Genomic DNA, 13,987 nt, shown 5'->3' on the forward strand with positions numbered 1-13,987 from the left:
CATATTTAACTGAGAATGATTTATTTACAACTTGCAAGAACAAGAGTCTATATTTGCAGATTGAAAACGATTGGTATGGAGGGGTTTATTTTGCAAACATTTCAACTGTTGTCACTAATTTTAACAGAGTTAAACTAAAAAATGACTTGCTCCCTAATTGAAAAGGAAGACCACCTAAAACACGTTTTAAGAAACATGTCACTCAAATATTAATTATTCCTATAAGGTATCTCTGCTCATTCTTGAAAAGTGTTTAAAACATTAACTATTTTTAAATGCATCAACAGTCTAAGGTGCTTGCTAATCACTTTAAATGTTTTCCTGTTTATGGGGTAACTGAGTCTCTGTTGCTTCTTCAAGAGTACTTTCAGAACTGAAGATTTCTTCTTCAGCGTTCTTTACATCCATGTTGTTCTCTTCTTTCTCCTTCTTTTCATCTGAATCCTTTGCCCCTCCATCGTCACCCGTGTGTGCTGCTTCATCCTCAGCCTCCTGCACTGATCTCTGCTCATCTGGTCCTGAAGGACCAGCCTCTTCACAGCACACTTGTTCTGACAGCAAAGAGGAGTTCATAGAGGTTACAGGGGAGAGAGATGGAGAAATGCTGGGCGAGTCATATGGGGAGAGAGAGAGTTTCACTTTGGGGGATATAGACGGGGACTGATAAGGTGAGACGGATGGGGAAGAACTGGGAGAGTAGTGAGGAGAGCGGGAATGACACGTTTTGGGGAAAAGAGGGGGGGCTCTTGGAGAAACTGTTGGTGACTGGTAAGGAGAAAGCGAGGGAGAGTGGGCACTGACTGCAGAACAAGGCTGCATGTAATCATCTAAAAGATGCTCCATTATGGCTGGTAGCTGAGCTAAAGCCATTTCCTGTTTGATGTCGGCTTCAGTGTGGTCCATCTCGCTCTCTGCTTGGCCCTCTTCCTGTATCTCTGGCCAGACATAAAGCTCTACTGATGGATCCTGCTCAACCTGAAGTGCTGCTCCTTTGGGTTTGACTCCCTCTCCTTTTAAATCTTTACATCTCCCTTTGGTTTTAGGCATGAGGGGTGGAGGAGGTGGCGGAGCGAGCGGAGGGGAGAGCGAGCTTGACGTCTCTGTGGAAACTCGAATCTTTAAGCTGCGTTTGAACATGCGCCTTCTGGAGAAAGCATTCTGTGACTGCAAGAAAAGAGGGTTGATGAAGCAGAGAGCGCCCTGACCGGAGCTGCAGTTCAGTTCTCTGGGGCTCCGCGTTTTGATCGGACAAAACTCCTGGAACAGAGTTGGATTTGAATCAGATTTAGTGCCGTTTGAGTGGGGTTCAGCTGCACTGAGCTGGTTCTCTGCATCCGGTTGGAAAACACAGTCTGGCTCAGCTGCACGGTTAGTCTGTAGAAGAACAGGTGGAGCCGATGTTGCAACATCTGGCTTCTCCTCTTTTCTGGGCTTAGGAGGATCCCGTGGTCCACGGACATTCAGATGGGAACGCCAGAATTCTAGAAAAGAATTGGGATCTTATTATAGTGCACTTTTCAGTTAATATAATTTAATATATCTTTGAATACAGTAGCTCTCAAAAGTGTGCACACCCCTATTTTATTTGATATGTATTTTGGACTTTAATATATCTTAATTTTTAGCTAACTGTTAACCATGTATTAACTTTTAAACATTTTTTATTGTCAAATTTTTTCCATTGCAACAATTTTGCACTTTAATAGGGGTGTGTACAATTTCAAAATCCACTGTCTGTGACTGAGTTATGTAATTAAATCCCTTCTTCAAAGCTTCAGACAGTTAAAAAGTAGGTTGCAAAATCTGCTGTGAGGAAACGGGTAATTCCCTCACCAATTCCCATGTGGGAGATGGACTCGAGCTCCTTGTGTGATGACGCCTTTGCGATGGCTTCAGGAAGCTCCAGAGGAAAAGGCAGCACATCTCTGAAATGCAAATGCAACATCCGATCACACAAGACGCTCCGGCACCTAAATATTTAATGATTAAAGATGGAATATAGATAGGAAGAAGAAATTGATTGAAACAAAACTAGAAAGGAACATTGAGTTTCGCTTTTTTACCTGCTGACACAATAAAAGGAAATGAGTCTAGGGAGATCTGGAAAGCTGATGGCCGAACTTTCCAGAGACAGAGCTGTTGATAAGAAAAGTACAAAAATGTATCACAGTGGTTAAAAATAGTTTCCACATAACTAGCATATAATGATTTCTGAAATAGTTATTTTTGTGAGACAAGACTGACCAAAACATGGGGTTAGAGGTGGAATAATGTTCTTACTGGACTGCTCTTCCCTGATGCCAAACTCCTGAACAAACGACGGCACACTGTCATCTGCTAAACGAACACAGAGCACGTTCTTTTGGGATGTGCGCGACTTTCTTACCAGGAACGTCTGTAAGATAAAACTTAATACTGAATGCAAGAGACTGCTTGGTGAAAAGACATGAATTAAATGTGTATGGTACAGTCAGTGAAAGAGTATTTTTCCTCTTACAGATTTATTCCTATTTAAGACAAAGTCATTGACATCTATCAGTCAGGAAGACGTTTCAAATTTCTAATCTAATCTAGGCCATTAATCATGAGTCAACAACAAGACACAGACTGGGCAAAAACCAGCGTCCATGGTTTAAGATGAAAACCACCAGAAAATATCTTGATGGTCTCCAGGACTTCTGGAAAAATGGTCTTTGGCGTGGCAATATAGAAGTAAAATTAATTTCAGGAAAAAGGTTTCTACTGGCAGTCAAACATGGTGGTAGTGTGATGTTCTGGGTCTGCTTTCTGTTTTAGGACCTAGAAAGCTTGCCCTAATTGATGGAGCTTTGAATTCTGCTCACAGTCAGAAAATCCTTAAGAATATTATCTGGCCATTAATTTGTTACCTTGGACTCAAACACACTTGGGTCACGAATTGTTTAAACAAGCCATACATGCTTACTTAAAAAATTTTAAGTGTGACAAAAAAGCTAAATCAGGAGTAATCTGTGAGTTGACAAATACTTATTTACAGCGCTGTGTGCATAACAAGAAAGTGAGAAGCATAGATTTGTGTCAGACCCCAGGAGGTTCCCTCTGCAGAATGTGCAGCGCGTTTGCCGGGTTGATGGACAGCTGCAGCCAGACAGGAACGGTAAGCAGGAGACGGTCCAACACGCTGATGCTTCTCAGGGAGCCCCTTCCTCTTTGAACCCCCAGGAGTTTACGCTTTGATGGCTGGGCGGGCTCTGGGAAATCATACAGAGGCTCCTCCTGCTGTGCCATCTGAAAACACACACTCACACATCAGTAACTACACTGTTATTAGCTGTACCAGTAATGATCAGGCGGTCCCATTATAGTGTTGATTATGCCTTAGTCAATAAGAAGGGTGAGACTGCTCCACATTGAGACACACACGCAAAGAAAATCTGTCTGGATTTGAACTGCAAGTCCAGACTTGGTCAACTGGAGCAGCTCAGAGAGAGAGAGAGAGAGCTTAATGAAATGGCAATTCAAGTCAAAGCCTAAACAGACAGAAAAGTCTGACATCACATCATATTTAATAATAAAACTAAGTGTCAAACATCAACATCTTTATGTCTATTCTGTAGAAACGCTACCGACAGCATGAAGGCCAACATCATTCTGACTGCGCGCATGCGTTCATAAAACTTCCACTTTAAAGAGTGGAAACTATCTCAAACTCTATCTTTTCCTCAAGCTCTAATCTTGTCATTTAAGTCTGAACAGTTTAAATATTAAGATTACCAGATGGTTTTAAGTCTATGTACCTTTCCGCTCAGATCCTGTTTTCTATCCTCTCGGGTTCCAGTTGATCGTGGCGTGCTCCATGTTCTTCCGTCTCCAAGTTTACAACTAAGAAAAGTTCACTGCTCCTTCCACTCCGGCCTGTCATGACGTGCGTCTACAGATCCACAAGAGTATGTGGCTCCTCCTTCCTGCTCACCTGGAAGGAGGATGTCACCTGGAAACAAATCTCCTCATACGGTCGTGTAAAAAAATTAATAAAATAAAGAAAGAGAATAAAAGAAAATAAGCCCGCGCACTACTGATGGGGAAAAGCGATGGGTCTCACAACAGTCATTGATTGTGGATGGGTTAATTTGGTAAAATAGCGCCTCCTGCTGGTAACTCGACCTGAACAAGCAGGTGAGCCGGGAGGGGCGGGGGGAACAATCCCTCTCATGAAGCCTGGAATAAGTTAATGCTAATTCAATAAAAATATGATTGCTAATCATTTTTATTTTACTTTATTTATTCATAGTTTTTAAAACATCTATTTATTTCGTTTCCATAAGTGTTTGGAATATCTGTGAAAGAATATGTAAAAATAATATGTGTAAATTAGCTTAATGTATTCTTGCTTTTTGTTTATATATATATATATATATATATATATATATATATATATATATATATATATATATATGTGTGTGTGTGTGTGTGTGCGTGTGTGTGTGTGTGTGCGTGTGTGTGTGTGTGTGTCTTAAAACATGCGAAACAAACATGATTTGCTGTTCACATGCATTGATGAAACCTAGATTTTTGCTACTATTTTTTTTATTTAATTCCCAAATACTCTCCTGGTTTTTTGTGTTATGAGTGATGTAGCTCAAATCATTCAACTCTAAATGACTATTCTTAAAGAAAGCTGAAAAGAGCCATATGTGGGGAGCACAATATGTTGGTTTGTTTCTGTAAAATGCTATGGTGTAAATAATTGATTTATAGGCAAAAATCTTTGCTTTTATTGTATCTTCTTAGTTTTGGAGTAGCCTATTGTTATTTTCCTGCAGTTCAATGGCGAGTCGGGGTGACCGGAACTAATTGGCTGTTAAAGGAAAGTTTACTTGAAAATCCGAAGAACAAAATTTATACCCGAAAGAGTAAAAAATAACTATTATTGACTATGATTGATGTTTTAAAATATCTCTACTGTTTTAGTTGTGGAAAAACTCTAAACAGAATAATTTTTAAAACATAACGTAGTTTAATTTTAATATAGGTTACAGCTGAACACGTTTTTGTGACGTTTTGTTTGTAGCCTCTGACAAGTTTTTCTTCAAATAAACAAATAATCTTATTATTAGTTATTAAAACTACAAAAATCTGCTTTTTATGGCAGTGCTACTTTTTTTCTTTTTGTTCCAGAATAGCGTAGCCGGATGTGACGTCTGAACCACATCAGCTTACGACCGCGTTGGGTAAGCTATCTGTGCACTATTTAGGCTTAAACGTTTGTCTGGTCTTTGATTTAAATACAGAAGAAACAAACATTTATTCGGTATGTTTGTTTGTATGTATTTTAAGCTAAATGTATTTAGTCGAAACATACCGTTGCAAATTCATTCATATAATAGCACTGTTAGCTTTAGCTTGCACGGCAAACGCTGCATCATTAACGCTAGCGTTAAACAAAATGGCCAAGAGTTTTAGTTAGCTGATGGTTGTATTTTTTTGCCACAAAACGTCGTTTTGTTTTCATTAATCTTCGTTTTTGTCTCCTTTTATCTAGTCTATTTGTCTTACGGTATGCTTATTACTTTCCTAAACCAATTTTCACTGCTAAAGTTAACGGTGATATTAGCTTAGCTTATAAAACGCCTGCCAGAAAGCTACATCTTTGTAAATATTCGGACTCTTTTCGTACCACAACTCTTGTTGAAACGTTTAAAAAAAACCAGTATGTTACAATTGTGCCATTACATTATATTTCTGGAGAGTCGTGGGAAGTTAGCAAATGGGTAGCTAACGTTCGGCGGGGAATATCTAACCTAACGTCTTGTACCAATAAATGCTGCTGTTCTTTTACAGATGTCTGGTTGATACAGAGATGAGCGGTGAGAACGTGAAGCTGTTTGTGGGAAACCTTCCTTTAGATGCTACTCAAGATGAACTAAATAAGCTTTTCGCTCCTTATGGAGAAATCGACACATGTTCTTTGCTCAGACAGTATGCGTTCGTGACCCTGAAAGGGGAGGGCGCAGCAGACAGGTATGTAACTGTCCATGATAGTTATTTGTAGTCAGAAATGGATTGGTGTTTTTGACGTGACGTGTTTTAATAGACTGTTTAATAGACTGTTCTTCCACCTTGGTTTAAATGTAAACTTTTAAAAAAATATTTTAATTACAGATCAAATAATTGTAGGTAGGAAACTGTGAATGATCTTAATTTTAGTCCGTGAAAACTCTTTTCTGGTGTTCATCTACATTTAAGAATTAAATGTATGATTTAATTCAGTTTTGTTGTGTTATGCTGTGTCTATCCTACAAACCCCTTGACTTTGGGAAACAACAAACCAAGTGAAAATTAATTTACCCCCAGTCAGCCAACCCTGTATTTACTACTGACTCATTTAGTATAAAAATGTTTGTATAAAAAGAGGTTTGGCTTAAAAATAGGAATTTCCATAGTTTAATAAAACCAGTTAACTGTTATGAAGCAAATTCTAAAAATTGTAGTATAATGTTGAAGTTCAGTAATCAGTAGGTATAAGTTAGACAATATAAGTTTGTCAAAATATAAGTTTTGACACTTATATTTTGTTAATAAGTAGGTTAAGGATAAGGTGTTAAATATGAACATTCTTAAGGAACTTTAAATAATTGAAAGGGGGTTAAATTGTTTTAATTAGAATTGGGTCAGAATTATATGTCTTGCCAAAGGACACATGGAAATGTAGCAAGGAAAGGGCTGGAACTGAACCAATAACTTCCCAATTAGTCATCACTGTTCCAAATCTGCCCAAAATTGCTTTAATTTTGGATTATATTTGGAAGATTTGTAGCAGCTAGAATACGAAATGTGCATTTACAATTTTACTTGTCAAACATTTTAAAAGGTGGAATATGGGCAGATTCCTTTGTGCGTAAGTGGAGTATAATCTCTTGAGTGTTTTGTTAATGAAAAAGGAAATGCTTCTGTATCAGCACTTCTCCTGGTTGGGTACTTATAACTAGCTTACTCAAGTGTTAAAATTAAATTATGAAACAATTCAATTCTAATTAATGACTGCAGGCCCCATGGCCACAATAAATGCCAAAAAGTAAGATGATTCTTCTCATTTTGAAAAAAGCATTTTTTAATATTGAAAACTGTTTCAGAGAACCACCTAGAAAATATTTTACTGAAGCATAACTTGCATTGTTAATAAGAATGCACAAAACATTTTAAATGTACATAATCTTTGCTGAGTTTGTCCAAAGTTCTGATGTTGGTTTCATTCCTTCAGGGCCATACGGCATCTGGATGGCAAAGAGTACAGAGGCAGGCCGCTAGTTGTTGAAGAGTCGCGTGCGCGCCCGCCTAATTCCATTAAAGTGTTTGTAGGAAACATCAGTGCAACATGTTCAGCAGATGACCTCCATGGGCTTTTCTCAACCTTTGGAAGAGTTTTAGACTGTGATAAAGTCAAAGGTAAAGGTATATAAACCAGAATGGCTAGTAATACTCAAAAGAAATACAAAAATAGTCAAGCATTTGTGTCCTGCAAGCTGATGGCTGCAAAATTTGTTTTGCAGCAAGATTATGCTCAAATGTTGGGTACGCATTCGTGCATATGGAGAGGAAGGAGGAGGCCCTGGCAGCGATAGAGGCTCTCAACGGGACCATGTTCAAGGGCCGTCAGCTGGCTGTGGAGCTTTCCAAAGCGCAACCTTTGATCAATCAGATTCCAGGGGGCGGAGATTCATCTGCAGGCGGAGGTGTTGCAACTGAAGATGAAGAATCCAGCTTCCTTTCTTTATTTAAACAAATAAAATACAACCTTTCACACTTGTGATCTTTGCTCCTTGCTTCCAGGTGGCAGAGAGGGTCTTCTTCCACGTCCTCCTCCATCACTCGAACATCACCAGAGTCAAGCGGCTGTGCTAGCTGCTGCCGCTGCTGCAGCCGCTGGCCTGCCCATACAAGTAACTGAAATAATAAAATTAGCATTTTTAGTAATGGATAAAATCTAATAGTTAATTAACTGTACACCTTCCATTTCATTTTGATACCATTTAGTCAAGTCAGATTGGAGTTTCATGTCTTTTTAATAATGTCCATAACTCTTCTTTCAGGTTCAACAAAGTGTCCATAACTCGTTTTACAACACAACAACCTTTGACCCCACCTACGCTGCTCTCAAAGGCCTTACCAGTTCTAAGGGGGCAGACGGGGTGATATATGGTGCTCTTGCCAGCCAGGTGTATGGAGCTGTTGCTGACCAGGTCTACCAAGAACTGGCCCATCACAATCCTGCGGCTGAAGAGGCAGAGCAACCTGCTGTTCCAGATCCCACAACGCTCTTTGAAGCAGCAAGAGCCAAGTTCTTTCAGGAAGGACAGAAGGTTAGCTAACTTTTGTATTAAAGCATATTTTGTTAATACAAATTCTTCAAAAAATAAACCGTTTGCCTAATTCATATTTTTTCATAAAATTTGAATTATAGGTTCTGGCAGAGCAGCAGGCAGGAAGAAAAGCAGCAGCAGCAGCTGCTACATCAGAAAACGAACGAGACCGCAGTCCAATCAGAGGAAACCGGGCCCCTCTTCTTCCCGACCCGGTTCCCGGTTCCTTTGCTCAGATACGCCCCAAACGACGCACGCTTCTGCCGACACCACCTGGAGTCTCTGAAGACGCAGCACCTGCCACCACTACGTCTGAAGGGGCGGATCCTGTTGCTAGGTAACACATTCATTTACAGCGGAGTCTAAAGAAAATAAAATTTCTATCATATTGGAAGTCATTATCTACTGTTCCCACATAACGGTAACACAGTGATGTGGTGAGGAAAAACATTTTACTGGAGACGCAGCATAGAATGACGTACACTGCAAACACGAAATCTTACCAAGTAGTTTTGATTTAGTTTCTAGTGCAAATATTTTAGTACACTGGAAATAAGGCAAAACTAACTTACTAGTAACTTGTCAGCAAAAAATACTTTTTTTAAGTCAATAATTTATTAATATTGATGAAAAATTGCTGATTATTACGGAAATAATCTGTCATTGGAACAAGTCATCCATTATTTAACAGGATTTTCCTTCCAGGTTTGCGAGAAGCGCTGGTGATTTCCTCCAGCAGTCATTGAGTGAAAGGTTTGGTAGAACAATACATTTTTCCATATTATAAGGAAAAATGTAATCCACTAGCAGATTATTTCACTTATAACTAGTTCATTTTCATCAATATTAACGAGTTATTAATTGAAAACAAGCTCCTGTTTCTTGCTGAAAAACTACTTGTAAGTTTGTTTTGCCGTATTTCAAGTGTACTAAGATATTTGTACTAGGAACTAAACAAAAATACTTTGTAAGAATGTGCTTTTGAAGTGTAAACTGGGAATAAATATTCTTAAGTTATCTACGTCAAGCCAGAGGTTTTTCCAAGGGTTCTGAAATTCATTAAATATTTTGTAAGAGACAAGCTTTTAGTTGTTTTTTCTTTCCCTGCTGCTTTGACTTAGTACTCAACTTGACCTTGCTCTCTAGGTCATACTCAGAATACTACCAGCAAATGCATCAGTACCAACAGTATCAGCAGTACCAGCAACAGTACCAGTACCTCCAATACGCTTACACCAATCCTCCTCCACCACCACCTCCTCCACCGGGCAGCGCTCAGACACAAACCCCTCCCACTACCACCCCTGCACCGCCAGGGACTTACACGGCACCGCCAACTTACGCTTCGACAGACGCCTATGCAGCCCCAGGAACATACAGCGCTTCAGGAGGTTACGACGCGTCGTCGGGGACCTACGACACTTCATCTGGGAATTACAATGCTTCTTCAGGAAGCTACGACGCCTCGGCAGGATATGACACGTCTGGAGGCTACGGTGCATCGGGAGCATATGATTCATCTGGAGCTTACCCAGCAACGGCAAACTACTCCACATCCACACCGTATGAGCAGACACCCGCACACGGGCAACCCACGCCCCAGCGTCACGATTACCCTTACCACACGCCAGAACCCCCTTACCGATAGTCCCACCCCTCCCCAACACACTCCATACACACTGCCAATGTGTGTGCTCACGTATATGTATTTACATGAGGGACAGTTTAAAAGGAAACTCGGAACAGGAAGCCAGGTTGTATTCGAATGTGCTTTGCATCTTAAGCATCGTTTTTCCCATTATCGACCAGTTAGCAAGAAGATCTTTAAACACGTGGAGATAATTCGGCAATATTGGTCAGCTTTCAAAGTTTCTTGTTAGATGTTGTGGCAGAACTGGTTCCTAGTTGACTGTTGCCGGGGACAAGGTTAGGTTGGAGGATGAAGTTTAGCATTTTTACTTTGTTGCTGGATCAAGGCCCCTTTTATACTTTTCATAGTTTCTTTTCCACAGACTTGTTTTGCTTAAATGTTACTCTGTGGTTTCCTGAGGGGATCCAGAATGTTGCATTTTTCCTCAATTACTTTGCTGAACAATTTATTAAATTGCCAGGGGAAGCTAAAAATTTCAGTCGGTCAACAACGATCAATAAAATGTCAAATATTTTCTGAATACTTGTACAAGAACTGTTTTCTAGCAGTTCCTAAAGATTTATTGTCAGGGTTTTATTCCAGAAAACTGTTCTAGTGTTGTGTGAGTGGTGGGTGACCTGAGCCCAAACCTTTGCAGAGTGTTTAGCAATCCTTGGATTAACTGAGTTTTAAGGCGTTCTTTTTCTGTTTATTCAGATGACGATTGCTGCAGTTAATACTTCTGAGTAGAGATGACCAGTTAATCAACCCCAAATTAGAATCAGTCAGGAGTTTTTGTCTTGTGACAGACAGGTCAGTTATCAAAAGTAAAAAAAAAAATTCACCCAAAGTTATTAAATACATTAAAACTTAAAATCCCCATTTACAGTCCATAAATCAACCGATGACATCTACTTTAATGCCCTCGGTCAGCTGAATGAAGATAAAATGGTTAGGGATTGTGCTTTAGTGTTTTTAATGAATTTATTTTTTGTATATTCATAACTACTACCTCTGTCAGATCCCTGGAGCACAAATTTTCTCCTTTGTGTTGTACATCTCAGAATAAAAAATGTGAATCAGCAGGTCAGAACGTATATTATAAAATTGGTGTTTAATATGAAAAGCTTGATGTTTTTCTAGCTGCAAATAATAGGAATTAAATGATTTGAGAGGTAAATCTGACTTTTTGTTTTTTTACAGAGAAAAATCAAGGTGATACAGCTCACCATGTAGCTCTATGAAAAGAAAAATTGGCTGATGACAATTAGATTCTGAGTTTTGCTTAATGAGCATTCATTGAAAATATACTGATATAATATTTTGGCTTAATCCGCTGTTAGTTTGATGTTGCACAGAAGGACTTGTTTGAATTGAAGTGCTTGCGTATCAATCGGATCCCGTCAGCTGTCCCAGTATGAAAAAGGGATTTGTGAAAATGAAAAATTTAGTAAAACTTTAAATAGGTTGGTTAATTTGAACTTGTTTTCCTAAGGTGTTTACTTATTTTCCTTATACAAGACTGAAGTTTGGTTGTAGTAAAAACTAAAGAGAATGAATTTCATTGCAACTTGGATAACAAATTAGAAATGGGAAGCTGCTCATTTCTGCTCCTTGGCTGACCTTGTAACTTCACAGTTTTGATCACTGGAGTGTTTTGGGCAGAAAATGGTGCCATCTGCCACAGGATGTTTGACTTTGTCTTTCATTTTGTGCCCACCAAAAGGGGGCACTTGCACCCACTTTGGCAACTGATTTTTTTTTAAAGTAAATTTCAAAATTCTGCTAACAAAATGTGTTTATAATATGACTTCATTAAAAATAATCTACCTAAAAATAATAACTAAACCACTTAGTTTGATCAGGGGTCATTTAAATAATAAATTGGTCAAACTGCAGACCAGAACCAAAATAAATAGATGTATGTTGTAACACACAGTTTTTAGATATTAACATTCAGTTTAATTCAATCACACAGGCATATTTTGACTATCAGAACGTACTTAAAAAGTGGGGAATGAATTGGTCTTTTGATTGGTTGATTATTTTTCTTCACTAGACTGTTTACTTGTACAATAGGGTCTGGTATTTTAGCTACTAAAGCATCAAATCAGAATCTTTGGATTCCATTCAGAATTCACTTTCATTCTTTAGTGAAAATAGATTCAATACATTCACATCATTGCATAATTTTAGACTAAGGTTTTTTGTTGTGTACATATTTGAATTTGCAAAAGCCAGGAGTAACATCATTGAGCAAACAGTTATTTAAATTTTTATCAGTATCTGCTGTTCTTTTGTTTTTCTCCTGTTGTCAGGTTCCCCTCCATTATAGAAAACATCAGACCTATAAGGGAAATGTACACTTTGGTGCGTATGTATTGTAGTGGTTTGAAGTTGAGATTGCAAAAATTGTTTACTACAGTCATCCTTTGAAAGAGATGTAGGATTATTTCTTCCGTTACATCTTGTGGTTTTATTCGGGTGTTGACCGAATAAAATGGAAATGAGGTGATGTAGAAGTTGTTTCTGGATTGCTCCAGCGGCAGTGTGAAGGGCAGATTATTTTTTTCTCTCGGCCAATTTCAACAGAGCACACCTTTTTATTTTAAGTCAAAACAAGGATTTGGTTTTTTTTTCCTGGAATCCCTATCACAGTTAAATAACAGCTTTACTCAGCGCTTAAATCAAAATGGATTTTTTTTCTTTTCTTTAACACATCAAAAACAGACCAAACATGCTAATTTACCGTGGTCTCACAGTATCCATCTCGTTTTTCATGGGACACCTGAACTGACAGTTTTAGGTTCAAATGACACATAGCAACTCAACATTTCCACATTATTCCACCTTCTCCATGTGAACTGTTAGTTGCATGCATTGTTGTTGCTGCTGCTCCAGCCACCTTCTTCCTCTTGCTGATTATTGCAGCTAGAGTGGGAGGGAGCCAAACTGAGCCCTTGCCCTGGACGTACGCCGCACGCAGCTGTAGAGTGGGATGGGGGAAACAGCAGCGTTAGGCCTGAAACTGCTGTGGACGATGGGGGTGTCCCCCCACTAAAGGTAAACACTCAGACCACACACTCCTGCCCCGGCCCGAAACACGTGAACACACTCACAAGCACATATTTTTTGACTTAACAGCATCAGCTATGTCCATGCTCACTATTCCTTTTTTCCTGTCTTTGGGATTTTAATTTGTCAGGATACCTGGAAAAAATTTCCCCTGTCTTTTTTTTTTTTTTTTTAATGGGAGAGAATCTTTTTTTTTCTCCTCTGGTTTTCCGGCTAAGATTTCTTCAAGCATACTGAGCGATACATTCCTGTTTCTGACTTGAAAAGTCACATAATTCTTTGAGGACATTTATACCACCTTTATATTTAATCTGACCGTTTTCAGCTGCCATTTTGTTTTTATTGCTACCTGCCACTTAAAGAATACCAGGCAATCACAACCAGAACCAGATTTTGGACATTTCAGTGGGATGGGATGTTTTAGGTTTTATAAATGTGACCCGGCGGCCACTTTGGGGTTAAGTGCCTTGATGAAGAGCCCTCCTTTTCAGAGTTGAATAACCTGGCTCAGGATCAGTTGCTGGTTCGACGCTAGACTCCCCATCTCCTAAAAACAATTTTTTTTGATGCCACTTTCAACCTGTAAGAATGACAATGAACACGAATTCTACCATGTTGTTTTAAATTACATTTTGTCCTTTTTGTTCTTTGAAATGTTTCATTATCAATAAATGGATTTCAACCAAACTGTATTATTTTTGTGTGTATATTTGTAAAGATTGTGCTTTGACAGGAATAACTCAGAGATGAACATCAGATGATGTTTTTATTAAATTTTCTTCCAAAAAAAAACATTTATCTATCTCTTTTTAGATTAAAAAAAATAAGAATCCAAACCTGATGGTAATCTGATCGCTTTAATACTAAAAAAAAAAGAAATAGCTGGAAGAAATTTAAATGAGAACCTACTCCCTGCAAGGAAGAGTTTGTCATAGACACTGCT

General features: G+C 38.7%; 2 protein-coding genes across 6 annotated transcripts; one reads left to right on the top strand and one right to left on the bottom strand.

The window, feature by feature from the left end:
* Positions 1–4: 4 nt before the first annotated feature.
* LOC111609992 (ras and Rab interactor 1-like) lies at positions 5–3,923 on the bottom strand. 2 transcript variants are annotated; one of them, XM_023341790.1, is made up of 6 exons: positions 3,777–3,923; positions 3,064–3,267; positions 2,281–2,395; positions 2,064–2,136; positions 1,834–1,925; positions 5–1,481 (listed from the first exon to the last, which is right to left on the bottom strand). In XM_023341790.1, exons 2-6 carry the CDS (start codon positions 3,265–3,267, stop codon positions 310–312), a joined length of 1,656 nt encoding a protein of 551 aa, XP_023197558.1. In that variant the 5' UTR covers positions 3,777–3,923; the 3' UTR covers positions 5–309. The 2 variants fall into 2 exon arrangements, with proteins under 2 accessions (XP_023197558.1, XP_023197557.1); XM_023341789.1 differs by having other exon boundaries at positions 2,245–2,395.
* Positions 3,924–5,169: 1,246 nt separating this feature from the next.
* On the top strand, positions 5,170–13,733 carry LOC102231080 (RNA-binding protein 4-like). Of its 4 annotated transcripts, XM_023342511.1 has the most exons (9): positions 5,170–5,210; positions 5,821–6,000; positions 7,241–7,431; positions 7,530–7,712; positions 7,810–7,919; positions 8,070–8,339; positions 8,441–8,676; positions 9,486–9,902; positions 12,901–13,733. In XM_023342511.1, exons 2-9 carry the CDS (start codon positions 5,840–5,842, stop codon positions 12,902–12,904), a joined length of 1,572 nt encoding a protein of 523 aa, XP_023198279.1. In that variant the 5' UTR covers positions 5,170–5,210; positions 5,821–5,839; the 3' UTR covers positions 12,905–13,733. The 4 variants fall into 4 exon arrangements, with proteins under 4 accessions (XP_023198279.1, XP_014326865.1, XP_023198277.1 ...); XM_014471379.2 differs by having other exon boundaries at positions 9,486–13,733; XM_023342509.1 differs by having other exon boundaries at positions 7,241–7,425; positions 9,486–13,733.
* Positions 13,734–13,987: the final 254 nt, after the last annotated feature.

The sequence above is a fragment of the Xiphophorus maculatus genome, chromosome 11 (genome assembly GCF_002775205.1).
Source record: "Xiphophorus maculatus strain JP 163 A chromosome 11, X_maculatus-5.0-male, whole genome shotgun sequence".
NCBI lineage: Eukaryota > Metazoa > Chordata > Actinopteri > Cyprinodontiformes > Poeciliidae > Xiphophorus > Xiphophorus maculatus.